Below are 16,452 nucleotides of genomic sequence, written 5' to 3' on the forward strand. Positions count from 1 at the left end.
AAGCCCCCTAGGATGGTTGATGTGTTTATTTCAGAAGGCTTGTCTAGGGAACCTAGGAAGTATAGGGCTGGGACCCGCCAAAAGGGTTTATACAAAAGGGAGTACATCCCTCACATTCTTTGTCTGGGACGACAGCCATGCAGACCAATTTGATGCAGTGTGCAGCGTATGGTCTGAGCACTGACAGGCTGACCCCCCACCCCTTCAACTTCTGGCAGCACTCATTCGTCTATTTCCCAAAGACAACCTCTGGATATGAGGCTGAGCATGTGCACTCAACTTCTTTGGTCGACCATGTCAAGGCTTGTTCTGAGTGGAACCTGTCCTGTAAAACCGCTGTATGATCTTGGCCACCATGCTGCAGCTCAGTTTAAGGGTCTTGGCAATCTTCTTATAGCCTAGGTCATATTTTTTTTTTTTTCAGATCCTCAGGGAGTTCTTTGCCATGAGATGCCACATTGAACTTCCAGTGACCAGTATGAGAGAGTGAGAGTGATAACACCAAATTTAACACACCTGCTCCCCATTCACACCTGAAACCTTGTAACACTAACGAGTCACATGACACTGGGGAGAAAAAAAATGGCTAATTGGGGCCCAATTTGGACATTTTCGATTAGGGATGTACTTACTTTTGTTGCCAGCGGTTTAGACATTAATGGCTGTGTGTTGAGTTATTTTGAGGGGACAGCAAATTTACACTGTTTTACAAGCTATACACTCACTATTTTACATTGTAGCAAAGTGTCATTTCTTCAGTGTTGGCACATGAAAAGATCGCCATTTTGGCTCTCTGCCTAATGATCGAGACCGTGGTACCCGCAGATCAGCTCTCGCTGTGTATAATCGCAGCGGGAGATGGTTGCTGGCAGCGCACATCAGACCCGGAGGTACGGGATTACATGCTAGGTACATGATCCTGCGCAGGCGCCGCATATGTAAGTTTTATACGGTCGGAAAGCAGTTAAAGGCCACTTTTTAGAAGAAAATAAATGCGCAGGAAAAAAATGTGCATTTTTTTTTTTTCAATTTACAGAAGCCTGCAGAGCATTACACCCATGGTCAGGGGGTACACTTGCCATGCTCCTGCAGACTCTTGTGCCAGTGGACTACAAGTGTGGTGATTACTGCAAATCTGTCTGCCACAGTAGAAGACAGTATTTGTAGTCCATTCATTCACAGATCTCAGTGTAATGTGTTACTGGTGCTTTCTTCATTCAGCCCACTTCTAACTGTATTTTTTTTTTTTTTTCTGCAGCACAATGTACAGAGATCTGAAATCTGTGACTAACTAACAAACAAAATAATTTGCCATCATCAAGAAAGACGGGCAGAAGATATCGGTCGCTGACCCTGAACAACATCAAGCCACTAACACTGACAAAGAGATACTAACAATTCAATTAAACGTCTTTTGTAAAGAATAACCGGTGAAGTATTAAAAATGAATAACTGTATAGTTTTCTATTTTACCGTCTGTTATCGTGAATCATTTTTGTGATCCATAAATACTAAATGTCTAAAGGCAGATGCCTCAAAGCTAGTACAGCTACTCTACTCTTTACTAATAGAGATTTGCTTTACTTTTTATTGCCTGTATATTTTGTTCTATATATGTGTGTGTGTATATCAAGAAAAGAGCATTTCTTTAGTAAATTAATATGGAACCATTTAAAGCATGTTTACACCCAAAAAACAAAAGTGTATTTTATTGAATCTTACCGGTCCTTAGATGAGGTGACTGCATTCGTTTCCTTTTTTTTCCACTCGTTTACCTTCAGCGGCAAAAAACACAATTCCCGTCCACGGTTTGCTACGCTCCCTCCCTCCACTGTGTCTATAGAGGAAGCCATAGTTGTCACCCCTGGACAGGACTACAAATATGTCTTCCTTCTCCATCTCCATTACATAGAGGGTAGGGGTATCAATCTCTTACAGAAGATATCTGGTAAAGGAGAAAACTTTGTGATCTCACTACTAGGGTTGCCACCTTTTGTCAAGTCAAACCTGAACACTTTAGCGGGCACGAAGAAATTATTCTTTTTTTTATAGTATAAACTACATATATTTTGCTATTGCATAACATTTCTAATCATATGAAGTTAATAACAAGAGTTCCATTTTACATCTGTATCCGCAGAGTTCCCCTGTATCCGCAGAGTTCCCCTGTATCCGCAGAGTTCCCCTGTATCCGCAGAGTTCCCCTGTATCCGCAGAGTTCCCCTTCACTGTAAGGGGGGGGGGGACTCTGCAGACTCTGATGTAAAGGAGAACTCTGGGAACTAAGGGATGCTCTGGGAACCCTGATTCAAGGTGGAACACTGAGAACTCTGTACGGAGAGAACTCTGATGTAAGGGGGAATACTGTGGCCTCTGGTGTAAAGGGGAACTCTGATGTAAGGGGTGCTCTGAGAACCCCGATTTAGTGTACTCGGAGGCAGGAGAGAGAAGGAAGGAGACTTCAGTCACAGACAGATGGATGGTGAGCTCACGCACCCCTTGGCAATCATCACTTCTCATCCAGATGCATCTGGAAGCCATAGTCCATTCTAAATAATGCGTCCTGGTTTCAGGCAGTCTGAAACCTGGATGCATGATTCCAAACCCAAACTATCCGGGTGAATCCCGGACAGGTGGCGACCCTACTCAGTACACAGGAAGTGGTAAGGACTGGCAGGCTAAACCGGTATTTTCTCTAGTTTCTGAAGAAGTCATGGGCCTGAAAAATGAAAAAATAATGCAGCTACCACATCTAAGGACTGGCAATATAGAACATTTTTATTCATGTTTTTGGATATCCTTTAAGCCAGCCATGCAACCAAGTTGAGGATGCTTTGTGTGGCTTCTGTAGCACCTCATTAATCTTGACTTCTCATTTGTGCCTTTTTATAGTGTCTTGTTGACTTTGTTTACAAGAATGATCATATTACAGTTTTCGATCTGTCCATGTGACCTGTCTGCTCTCAGGTCGCTAAGATAGGTCGACATACACAAGCAGATCACTAACCGTGAAGGACTAGTGGTGAGAAAATGCCCATTGTAGTTACCGTTGTATTGGTATATCTGATCCTAGACTCTGGACACTGTATCACAATCTGTACACTGGTGATGGTTCTCTGAGACATCTGCCTGTGTATGGCTACAACCGCTAAGCAGACGCAAAGATTCCCAACATGTAATGATCCCTACCAATATGCCCTTGGGAGTCAAAGCAGGTCTTGTATAAAAATAACATTTTAACACATTCTACTTTGCTTCTGGAGCTATGAAATATACATAAGATGTGTATAACCTAATCAAAACCAATGTTACAATTTGAAGGCACACTATATTACTATAAGTATTGGGATGCCTGCCTTTACACACACATGAACTTTACTGGCATCCCAGTCTTAGTCCATAGGGTTCAATATTGAGTTGGCCCACCCTTTGCAGCTATAAGAGCTTCAACTCTTCTGGGAAGGCTGTCCACAAGGTTTAGGAGTGTGTCTATGGTAATGTTTGACCATTCTTCCAGAAGTGCATTTGTGAGATCAGGCACTGATGTTTGTGAGCAAGTCCTTCTCATCCGTCTCCGCTTTAATTCATCCCAAAGGTGTCCTTATGGGCCTTGCTTTGTGCACTGGTCCAAATCATTTGGTGGAGGGGGGAATTATGGTGTGGGGTTGTTTTTCAGGGGTTGGGCTTGGCCCTTTTAGTTTCAGTGAAGGGAACTCTTAAGGCATCAGCATACCAAGACATTTTGGAAAATGTCATGCTCCCAACTTTGTGGGAACCTGTGCACAAAGCAAGGTCCATCAAGACATGGATTAGCGAGTTTGGGTTGGAGGAACTTGACTGGCCTGCACAGAGTCCTGACCTCCAACCCGATAGAACACCTTTGAGATGAATTAGAGCGGAGACTGCGAGCCAGGTCTTCTTGTCCAACATCAGTGCCTGACCTCAAAAATGCTCTTCTGGAAGAATGGTCAAACATTCCCATAGACACACTCCTAAACCTTGTGGATGGCCTTCTCAGAAGAGTTGAAGCTGTTATAGCTGCAAAGGGTGGACCAACTCAATATTGAACCCTATGGACTAAGACCCTATGGACTAAGACTTTTGACAACATAGTAGTGTATGTAATATGAGTAAGATTTGGATGTTTGTTTATTGCGTGCCTGAATGCAGAACCGATAACCCAGTCCAGACTGTCTGGACTGTTGGTCATGTGATGTGTGATGTCGGTAATCTCCCGCATCCCCAGCTTTGACTGTACTTTTCTCTATATCTAAAATCTCATTCGGAGCCTGTAAGGGAAGTATGCACTCAGTATGTAAGATGCTTTCACACAGCCTGAGCATGAATAAATAATCCAGCTCCAAAATACACTTCACACAGAGAATGCAGGGTGTGTGTGGACCAGACCATGACAATAGGTATTTGATATTATTAGCTTAAAAATGGGTACGATTTTAGAGCTTTTTAAATGTAAAATGGTTTAAAAGGTTTATAATGCAAGGCCCTCTTTGAGAAAGGCTTCATGTACACAGGACGTTTTTACAACCTCTCCTGAACAATTTAACTTGACAGATAGTAACCCACATTTAAAATGTCCGCTTTTGCTGCATTTACATGCCGCATTTGCGTTTTAGAAGATTTTTTTAATTTTGTTTTTAAATGGCCAAAAACTCCTATAAACGAAACGCGGCTAAACGTGGGTTACCGTGTTTGGCGTCTGAAACGTTAGCGCCCAAACTCATTTTTTTTTCCTTAAAAAAAAAAGGCCTATAAACGCAACTGCCTAAAAACGACAGTAAACAAACCTGTGTACATGTACACATAAGATAACAATGAATGAGTTCAGGGGCCGTTGAAAAAAACTGCCTCTGAACGTCCGTTTAGCAGCAGCAGTGTACATGGGGCCTAAAAAGTAGCAATGTATATTAGAAAATTTGAGTATAGCACATGCGGACCATAACTACCTTGGCTAGGGTGTATAATAGTTCTCATTAGTCTAAATCTGAGCAAGGCCTCCAGTCATAATTGCTAGTTTAGTTTTGTTAACTATTAAAAACGTTACTTGGCTTAGCGAATATGCTTAGCTCTTTCTATACTTGTAAAGTTCCACAGTTATCTTGTTCATTCAGTGGTCATTCCACTGCAACAATGGGGACTAGATGTTGGCCTATTGGAAGAACGACAAGCTATCAACATAGTTTCATGCCACAGTGATGGGATCTATTTTATTTTTATTTTTTACAGGATCCAGCTAGTGAATGTGTAAAATTAAGAAAAAAAAAATATATATATATAATATACCAAGGCAGATATACCCTTAGTTTGACTGTTCTCTTCCCAGAACTGGGGCAAGACCAGCCATCTTATGGACTACCAGCAAGTGGAGAGGGCCTATCTATGGGGACTTTAGAGACAGCAAAGTTCCAACATGGGTACATGGTTCGGTCTTTGGCGATTTTAACACTTATGTGTATTTGTGTGATTTGGCGAGCCAGCCAAGAGTGGAGCCTAGCTTTTGGGGTCATTGAGGGAACAAGGGCAGATGTCTAAAACTGATTTACAGGGGGATCACCTTTTTTAACTTTGCACTTGTGTGCATTGTGTGATGGGGCTGTGTACACTTTAACAGGAAAGGCAAGATAATTCTTTGGTGCTGAAATTTGGTGTCCATGTGTACTTAGACTTATTGTAGTACTAAACTTAGAGCTGCACAATTCATCTTTAAAAACTTCTGATTCACCCCCTCTGATGATCTCTCCTGCGGAGGTTGCGTTTCTTTCATATAAACAAGTGGAGAAACTATCTGCTCACTCAGCTGTCAAAAGAAAACATCAGGGCAGTGTGCCAAGTTTTTTTTTTTTTTTTTTTAACTTGCAACATTGTAACTAAGCCTCCTTCTTAGATCAAAGGGATAGAACTGCAGGAAGTTTAACCACTTAAAGTCTAAATCTTTTTCTGATGCTTCTTTCTTAAGTTAAAATCAATATTTTTTGATAGAAAATGACTTGGAACCCCCAAACATTATATATATTTTAGCAGAGACCCTAGGGAATAAAATGGCAATTGCTGCAATATTTTATGTCGCACTGTATTTGCCCAGCGGTCTTTCAAATGCAATTTTTGGGGGAAAAATAATACACTTCAATGAATTAAAAAAAAAAAGAAAAAGAAACAGTAAAGTTTTTTGTTTTAATGTGAAAGATGATGTTACGCCCTGAGAATCGTGATCTATCTTCTAAGCAAAAAAAATCGTGATTCTCATTTTAGCCAGAATTGTGCAGCTCTATCTCAACTTTACTCAACTTTAGGCAGATGTAGGCAAACCTACTCCACCTTCCATCCATTACTAACAGTCTATATTTATATTTTTATTGGTGTTTTTTAGCGCTGCCTTGGTATATACTTTCTTAATTTTACAAATTTTTCGTATTTAAGGTAGCCACTGAAAATTTGTCTACCCAACATCTATCACAAGCTTTTCTTGAGTTTAGCGCTGCCTGTTTTAAAATAATTTTGCGAGTGATTGTGATTAAAAGAAAAGCTACTTTCTTTTAAATCTAAATTTATGTTGATTTCCATTTCAGTAAAATAATTATGGATTCAATTTTAAAGTGAAGCTAAATTAATAATGATTAATAATATTAATATTGAATTCACCCCCGTCCCCTTCTACAGCCAATCAAACTGACAAAAAAGGGCAAGAGCAGCACATGGCATTCACCTAGTTGGCTCCAGAAAGCATTTTGTAGAAACGGGTGGGTGCCCAGGTTATGATGGGAAAGCCCATATATCCTTACACTGCTACTATACAGATGTGGGCAAAATTATTGGTACCTTTCCATGAAAAAAGAGGAAACCACAATTTTCTTTGAAATAACTGCCCAAAGTAATCGGTATCCATCGTGGTCTACTCCGTATTTAATAATAATTTGATTTTGCTTTTCATTTTTGTTTGAACAGAATATTTAAAAATATTAAAACAGATGAAATAGAATAGACAAAAATGATGGGTTCTTTACCTAATATTTTGTTGCACAACCAACAACTTCAGCGTCTGCCAGCAGGTAGATTGTCCCTACTCTTACGCAGCTGACTCAGGTTCGTAGGATGCCTTCCCCAGACCGCATATTGTAGCTCTTGCCATAGATGTTTGATAGAATTCAGATCAGGGCGCATAGAAAGCAACCTCGGAATAGTCCTGTTTTGTTCTCAGCCATTTTGGGGTGCTTTTAGCTTTTGGGTCATTATCCTGTTAGAGCAGTGGTGATCAACCCTGTCCTCAGGCCCCACTAACAGGCCAGGATTTATGTATTACCTTGGGGAGATGCAGACTAGATACTGCAATCACTGAGCAGCAAATGATATCCCCTGTGATGTATTTCAGTTATCTTGCAAACCTGGCCTGTTAGTGGGCCCTGAGGACAGGAGTTGATGACCACTGTGTTGGAGGACCCATGACCTTCAACCCGAGACAGCGCTTTCTGACACTTGGCAGTAAGTTTTATTCCAGGATTCCTTGATAGTCTTGATTTCATCATTCAAGGCACGCTGTGCCATATGCAGCAAAGCTGCCCCAAAACATTGCTGAGTATCCTCTGTATATCACAGTAGGTATGGTGTTCTTTCTTTCTTGTTTTGGTTAATAAATGGGACATTGTGGCTAAGGAGGCCATGGGGGGTAGGGAGTAAGTTAATACATTTACTTTTCAGCTTCATACATTTTTATTTCAAATAAGTTGTAAAAACTTAAACTAAAAACATTTGCAGTGGCACTTTAATAAACTTTTAGTGTAATAGGAGAAGATATAAACACAAATTTTTAACATTTTAATACATAGTATTTTGTAGCTTTATAGCTGGATAGCTCCGTGCATACAACAGAGCTGTGTCAAATGCTGCACAAATCGATATTTGAATTTGTGTTAAAGTAATGGCACTAATCTGTCAAGGGCTGTCCTGTTGGGTTTTGTAAATCCCAAATTATACCAGTAATTATAATACATTTTATACTCTAATTAAAATACTAGTTTGTTCCCAGTCCTGACTCTCTAGTTTTGGGGGGTTTCTTTGCTTGTTTTCTGCTGTAGATACAGCAGTTTAGGCCAGCCATGAGCCGTGAAGGTGGGTGGGAAGATGCTTCCCAAAAAACGAGGGTCAGGTAGACACTCATCAGTCTTTTGTAGTGTGAAATCTGTTGCTGTTTCCTGTGCAACTCATTCAGCAGACTGAAGCAGAGGCTTTAAGTTAGGAGGAGAAAAGGTTTTTTTTTCTAGATTGTACAGAGATTCTTCAACTAATTGAAAAGTCTTTGAATGTGATGAGCTCCTTTTTGATGATGGAAGTTCTTATTATTGTCCTTTGAAATACCCCTAGTTTGACTTTTCCCCTCCCAGAACTGGGGCAAGATCAGGCCATCTTATGGACTACCAGTAAGTGGAGAGGGCTATCTGTGGGGACATTGAGAGAACTAGGGCAAAGTTCCAACACGGTGCATGGTTCAATCTTTGGTCATTTTAACATGTATGTGTATTGTGTTTTTGGCGAGCCAGCCAAGAGGGGAGCCTGGCTTTGGGGTCATTGAGGGAACAAGGGCAGAAGTCTAAAACTGATGTACAGGAGGTCACCTTTGGTAACTTTGCACTTCTGTGATTTGGCTGTGTATAACAGGAAACGCACGAGACTTCTTTGGTACTGAGATCTGATGTCCATGTGTACTTAGACTTATTGCCTACGTAGGCAATCCTACTCTACCTTCCATCCATTACTAATGAAGTCTGAATTTCCATAGAGATTTAGAGAGACATATTTAAACACTAAACGCATTTACAGCTGCGTAGTTCAGTAGCGGCTGCCCTTTAACAAAAGGCACTGAATGCCTCTTATAAAGGACTTATGTCAATCTTCGCTTATTTATGAAGTATTGATTTTTAGTAGCATATACAGTACTTCTCACTGGCTTCAGTAAAAAAACAAATAAAACCCAACTTTTTCTTAGTTAATAGACTCAGGAAGCCTAAATACTTCTGTCAAGTTTTTATTGCTAACCTGGGTTTGTGTCTGATACCTGTACTCTGCATTTCACCAGTACTTGCACTTCTCTCTGATTATTTCATCTGCAACCTATTGTCAAAACCGATTTTGGTTTTGTTGCAATCAAATTAAAATAGCTTCTATTGTAAATCAGCCTTGATGGGGGGGGGGGGGGGGAGGGGGGTGGTGGTATGTTTTTACTTTCCTGAGTCCATTGAATTATGGTTTACATTTCACAGTAAAGCAGATTTGTCTGTTTGAAACATTTTGTTAAAGTGGTTGTAAAGGCATTTATTTTATTTTTTTTATCCTAATGCATTCTATGTATTAAGATTAATAGCCTTCATTGTGCAGCAGCCCCCCTCAGCGCCCCTAATACTTACCTGAGCCCCATCTCGATCCGGCGATGTTGCATAAGATTTGGCTGTCCGGCACTGTCCTTCCTCATTGGCTAAGATGGCACCAAAGCTCCGTTGGCTTCCGCTGTTGTCAAAGTCAGTGAGCCAATGAGGAAAGAGGCACTGCTAACACAGCAACGTATACTTGGCTCTGCATTGGGGAGATTTCCCATCAAATCCTGGTATGATGACAATACGTGATATTAATTCTCTCTAGAAGTGCACACAGACCACCAATAAAAACCTGACAGAGGTTCTGACTCTTCCCTAATCAGTTAAAAAGCGTTGGCTGCAGTTGGCCTTTAAATGTAACTGTTATTTATGCAGGTAAACCTATTGTAGTACAGCTATTGCAAATTGTATTTTCTTTATACGTTTTCCCTTTGTTTGTCTCAAAGCATGCTGGGAAACTAATTTAAAATTGAATGTGTATTGTTGTCTGTATAGTTTTGCAGCTTCTTACAAAATTTATTACAGAAATATATTACTAAAGGTAATGTGAATTAATATATCTGTACAGAAAGCCTTACTGTTCCCTTTTGTAGTGCTGTGATGTATGTATGTACATATATATATAAATATATTTCTATTTATAAGTCTTCAATAGTATTTGGGAAATTTTGACGTTAAACAGAAGTCCGTTCCACCCCAAAACTGATAGTTCAATGCTCGAATCACCTAGTGGATGCTGGTCTCTGTACAGATGTCATCACTTACTGGGTTTTATGCCAAACCCAAGTCCAGGTTGCCCCCACTCTTGGCTGCTTCCCCCCCCCCCCCCCCATACAATGTTGTACACATACCTTTTTTCCCTGAGGTCTTCAGAATAGGGGCAGCAAAGAACCCATGATTCAACTAGACTGAAGGCTGCCGAGAACATCACTACACATAGTCTCTGCAGAATAATCTTATGAGCCCAGGGTGACTTGATTATGTCCACCAGGGGACGTGTCCTTCACACCGTAGGCTTTACTGGTAGAGGGTTAAATAGCACCTCCTTGAAACAAACAAAATATTCAGGCACTATAAAAATGATACTCAGATAAAATTTGTAGAACACAATCCTTTGCAGCTAGGAGGACAAAACTTGAGCACCACAGAGGTGCCCAAACATGGAAGACAAAGTCCCCTATCACTATTCAGTGAGGAACTTTGTGTTTGTAGCACCTCCTTGAAGAGTACTGTTGCTGGATCTTAGACCCCATTCACACCTTTCTTTGCATTGTGATTGGGGTGCCATTTTTTTCCTAATGGAACCCCCAAACTCAGCAGACACCAAAAATTGTGCAGAAGCTGCTTGGAAGTGCATAGGGCAGCCCATTCATGCTTGTTTAAGCGGGCATTACAAAGAAGGAGGAGCTGACATCACTGGCAGGGGACCGCCAAAGGGGAGGTAAGGGAATGCTCTGATCAATATCATTGCAGGTACCCTCCTTTTTTTTTTTTTGTTCCGTTAATATCGCTTTGAACATACCCGCAACATCAATTGAGCAAATCTGCTTGTGGGAGGCCTGGAGGGATGTGAGCATCTGGCAGGGTTCTAAACCCTCCAATACCCATCCAACAGTGAAATATCAACTTTGGGTGGATTTGGCTTTTACTTTTTCTCTCTCATTGCACATCTTTAACATCAAAGACCTTCTATTTCATATCAATACTTTAATGTTTGGAGTAAGCCTGCAGATTTTATTTTTACATGTCGTGACTAAAAGCTGAGTATTTTATATTTTATTTTTTTACATCTTGTTCTGTCTTTCCCAAATGTCTTTGTAAATTTGTCATGCCAGAATAATGTTATGTGAAGAATACACTCATTGTATGTTTTACCTATATATTTTTAATTAATAAAGAATATTTTTGGAAGTCTGCTTTCTCTGAAATTTGGTTCATTATTTTCTGTCTTGCTACATTAGACCAACAGGATTTGGTTGCATCTTTACATTTACCTTCCTTACTTTATGAGGAATAATGCAAACATATTGAACATTGCATAGGATAACAAATAGAACTAAAAGTATAACCGTTCTATTATAAAACAGCGCAATATGCTACAATAAAAGGTAATTATACTATGTAGTCCAACCATAATGTGCACACCGCTCAGGCAATTGATGAGCTGCTGACCGCTGCCGGTGCTCGCCCCGGATCACCACCATGAATATACAGATGAAGGAAAAGGGAAGGCCGCACACCACAACGGAATCAAATTCTTTAAAAATCTTTATTTTGACCGCACCAGACAAAAACGGGAACGCTGTTGACGCGTTTCACATGGACAATTCAGGCTTATTCATATGAAAAAGCAAGAATTGTCTGTGAAATGCGTCAGATTTTTTTCCTTTTTTTTTTTTCTGCCACGGTGACCATAAAGATTTTTCCTACATCTATTATACTATATAATTAGTAACAGATTCTTGAGAATAAATGGCATCAAGTGCAATCAAGTAGAGCTCACCATCACAAGGATCTCTGAATTTGCCACAGGTTAATTTCCCTGATTAGTGCAACCGCAGCCGGGCACACTGAAACAATCACTCTTCTGGCTCAATGAATAGTCTAGGGGTTGCCTTTCTTACAGTGATTGCTGAAATAACTTGTATAGGGCATAGGGTGCTTTGGGATATACTCCATGAAAGCTGAAAGGTAGACTGAGGACACTTTTCACCCTGTCACTACTCTTTAGGGCAGTCCTTTTTAATACTGGCTTAAAAAAGCTGGACCACACTGAGACACCATCAGAAATATCCCGGGCCAAGTAAATACTACTACTGTTAAACAAGGGATAGCAGCAGCAACAATCACAAGAATCCTACATGCAATGTACTCACAGTGCCCCTGAATAGTTGAATGCCTCCTTCCAATATCAGACAGACATTCCTACAGTGAACTCTCCAGACCCAACTCTGCTTCCCTCCCGCTCTCCCTCTTTCCTGTCGCCTCCCAACCCCCATCCTAGGCTGAGGCTCCGCTCCAGGTACGCTATGCTCACAGGGTTGGTCAAGCTGGACCGTGCCTGCTTCACCGACGTCTGGGTTCCCGAACTGCTTGGTAGGGGGAATCTGGGGTGGCACGGTTGGGGCTGGCCAGGGGAGGGGAGCCTCCAGTGGGGCACAGAGCTGGCCTCTGCTTGGCCATGCCATACACCATCCATGGCAGGGGGGTTTTGTTCTTTGTCTTCGTCCTCATCCCGCACTCAGTAGGGCAGCGGTGGGAAATTTTTTCTCCTTCAGGAACCCTTTAGGCAGAGGCATAACTAGAACCTTTAGGGCCCCCCTTTCCCCCGGCTGGGGCACTTCTCCTTCAAGCCTGGAGCCCTTCCTTCCAAGCCCAGTGGTGTAACCCCAGGGCCCAATTGCGAGTGTGACCTTTGCGAACCTAGTAGTTGCATTACTGATGGCGGTAGTTTTTAGTTTTATTATTATTATTATTATATACATATAATATATACATATTTATATATTATTTTTTTAATAGCCTCATTGTGGGGCTTTGGTGAACTATCAGGGGTCTAACTAGACCTCTGATGTTTTACCTGTAAGACAGAGAAAGGAGATCGAGGACACAGCTTCAGCTACATGGAATGAATGGACAGGAATAGCTTCCTTTTCATTTACAAATAAACACCGTTTATGCATCGGTTATGAACGGACAGAGTCAAGGACTCGGATAGGTACCGATCAGTGACTCTGTCCATTCACACCTATTCACACTTGACTAGCGCATATATTTTTTTTGGTGCATTTTTAACCACAGTGCCCTACAGGAGCTTATTTGGGGCAGGATCAAGTGTTTTTGGTGCCATCGATTTTTATTATGGGAGAACCTTAAAAATGCGCTCCCTTTTAGGCTCAATTCACATCTATGCAAGCTGCTTTTAAGCATTTCTGCAGTGCTTTTTGTGGTGCTTGCCGCTTTTTTGGATACGTGTTTTTGCTGCGATTTGAATTTTTAATTTTTATTTTTTTACACTGTATATAGCTGGTTGCTAAGGAGGGGGCCAGGAAGCCAGCCGCTGCGTCCTTAACAATGGACAAGTCATCAGCTGTCAGCGGGCTTCCTCGCTAACCCAACCCAAAGCACCTTGCCCCCATGTTGATGGGAACAAGGGCCTCTTCCCGACAACCCTTGCTGGGTGGTTGTCGGGGTCTGCGGGGGGGGGGGGGGGCTTATTGGACTATGGAAACCCCAGATCCCAGCCTCCCCCCCCCCTATGGGAATGCGTATGTGGTACATTGTACCCCTACCCATTCACCCAAAAAAAAGTAGTGTAGTGTAAAAAAATAGTAGACAGTTTTTGACAAGTCTTATTAAAAAATATCTTCTTCCCTGCTTCTTCCTCCATCTTCTCCCTCATCTTCCTCCTCGGGGCTTCTCCTTTTCCCACTGCTTTTTCTTATGCTCTTCTTCTTTCTCCTGTCTTCTTTGTCCAGTGTTCTCCTTCCTCTGCCTCAGAGTATGAGTCTGCTCCCACCAACAACCCTCCGATGCTGCGCCCCGCTGATCTGTCCGGCGATGACAGAGGGACATCCGCAGCATCTGTGGAGGGTCGGTGGCGGGAGCGGGACTCGGCATCGGAGGAGGGTCGGTGGCGGCAGAGGAAGAACATGGACAAAGACAGGAGAAAGAAGAAGAGAGGAATAAGAAGCCACGGGAGAAGGAGAAGCCTGGAGGAGGAAGATGAGGGAGAAGATGGAGGAAAACCGGATGAAGAAGCAGGGAAGAAGATATTTTTAATAAAAGACTGACAGTTTCTGACACTATACTACTTTTTTTGGTGTGAATGGGTAGGGGTACCCCATACTCATTCACATAGGGGGGAGGCCATATTCCGATAAGCCCCCACGCCCGCAGACCCCAACAACCACCAGCAAGGGTTGTCAGGAAGAGGCCCCTGTCCATATCAGCATGAGGTCAAGGTGCTTTGGGGCACCCAAAGCACCCACTCTCCCCCATGTTGAGGGCATGCGGCCTGGTATGGTTCAGGGGGGACACTCGCTCGGGCTCCTGCCTTTTCTAACCTGGTCGGCTGCATGCTCGGGTTAAGGGTCTGGCATGGATTTTGGGGGAGTCCCCTCCGCATCCATACTAGTACCAAGGACCTCAAGGGGGGCATGCTTTTTTCACAATTTTTTTTTTTTTTTTTGTAGCTGTAAATTTTTATTTTACATTCAGCGGGGAAGCCCGCTGACAGCTGATGACTCATCAGTTGTTAAGGATACAGCGGCCAGCTTTCCAGCCCCCTCCTTAGCAACCAGTTATATACGGTGAATGTAGAGCTAAAAAAAAAGCAAATCGTAGTAAAAAGTGCCACTTGCGCTTTGGATGTGGGTCTATTGAAGTCTATTACATGCAAAATGCTGCATTTTGCACGAAAAAAAGTCCCCAACCCTTTCCAAAAATGTAGAGGCACAAAAATGCATTGATGTGAACATATTCCATTCCATAGGAACCCGTGTTAAAAAAAAAATTCACTGCATTTCTGCAAAATGCATCAAAAACCGCATTAGTGTGAATCGAGCCTAGAAGTCAATGGGGCCAAAAAAAAAAAATTCGGTTTCAGAATTACCTCATGTGCCTTTTGATTCAGGAAATTAGCTACAGGCACTTGAATGCTCAAATGGCAACATGAACAGCTTTTAAAGATAACCTTCTCCAAAATGTTAGAACTGCAAGAGCTTTGTATTGTTGTTTGGACTCCACAACATATTTTATGGGAATGGACAAGTTGAAGTGGAGCTTACACTAAAATGGTTAGGTCAATTTTTTTTTTAAAGGCCTCCTCCCCATTTCAAAATGCTGAAAAATGAAAACCTGTGTGGAGCAAAAAGTTAATATACCATATGCCTACTTCCTGCAGTGGTGAATAAGTGAAATCCGCATCCTTTAGGCAATGTCTCTGTGGATGCCAATTAGCCCAGATCTCAGGAGAAGAAGCTAACGTACTGTGTTGTACCAGCATCTCACAAGATTTGAGGTTCTTGGGATAATGTCCAAAAGATGTCACCCCCTGCAACACAGAAACCGGGGAAAACTAAGTATTTTGACTTTTGTAGTTGTACAGTAGTTAGGCTACCAGTAAGCCTTTTGGATTATTGTCAGAGACCAAAACAAATTCACAGAACCACATAACTTATATGCAGTTTGTGTCCTTGGAGAACTTTAGACCTAGGACTTCAGTTCCAAAGATAACACCAGTGTTAAATAGTCACTATGGTGTCCAATATGCAATATGTCTTCAATATATGCCACATTTGGAAAACGCTCCAATTTTCCTACTTAAAGACTTCAAAATTTCAATGAACTCTGCCTAATTATTCTTGGTTTAAGGACATAAATTTCACCTCTCAACTAGCATGCTAATTAGAGGGGGCAGTTTATTTAGGAAAATTGCACAGTACACCTTGTTTCTTGCATGAACAGTCCTTTTAGATTTTCCTCATGAATCACCCTGACAATCCTAGCATGTTAAACATACCTCCCAACCATCCAAGATTCCTCGGGACTGTCCCGGAGTCTGAAGTCCAGGAGGCCAATGCCGAAACAAGTTCCAGCAGTGTGCTCCACTTAGGGGGATATCCTCAATGAATGCAATGGGGTTTATTTACTAAAGGAAAATCCACTTTGCACTGCAAGTGCACTTGGAAGTAAAGTCGCCGTAGATTCGAGGGGGACATGCAAGGGAAATAAAAAACAGCATTTTAGCTTGCACATGATTGGATGATAGAATCGGCAGAGCTTCCACTCATTTCAGATCTACCCCTTAGATTTAGAGCGACTGCACTTTCAAGTGCACTTTCAGTGCAAAGTGGATTTGCCTTTCATAAATAACCCCCCAATGTGTACTCTCACACAGTGCACCCAGTGAGGATTCCTGCATGCCTGCACTCTCGCTTCTCCCCCTCCACTTCAATCTTATCAGTCATTGGTTGTTAGGACTGCCGTCGTTCTAGCAACCAATGACGTGCTTTGCAGGTGCCCACTCTGCCACCTGACTTTGGCTCCCACTTACTGCCTCCCAGCATCT

At 41.9% G+C, this 16,452-nt stretch overlaps 1 protein-coding gene across 1 annotated transcript in view; it reads left to right on the forward strand.

Moving 5' to 3' along the window:
• The window catches only part of TOGARAM1 (TOG array regulator of axonemal microtubules 1), a 91,702-nt gene extending 90,026 nt beyond the window's left edge, over positions 1-1,676 (forward strand). Inside the window, exon 18 of the mRNA XM_077463569.1 lies at positions 1,259-1,676. Within this exon, the coding sequence (XP_077319695.1) occupies positions 1,259-1,295 (37 nt within the window). The 3' untranslated portion in view covers positions 1,296-1,676. The remainder of the gene's footprint in view (positions 1-1,258) is intronic.
• Positions 1,677-16,452: the final 14,776 nt, after the last annotated feature.

The sequence above is a fragment of the Lithobates pipiens genome, unplaced genomic scaffold (genome assembly GCF_037356315.1).
Source record: "Lithobates pipiens isolate NorthernLeopardFrog02 unplaced genomic scaffold, aLitPip1_a1.2 Scaffold_30, whole genome shotgun sequence".
NCBI classification, from domain to species: domain Eukaryota; kingdom Metazoa; phylum Chordata; class Amphibia; order Anura; family Ranidae; genus Lithobates; species Lithobates pipiens.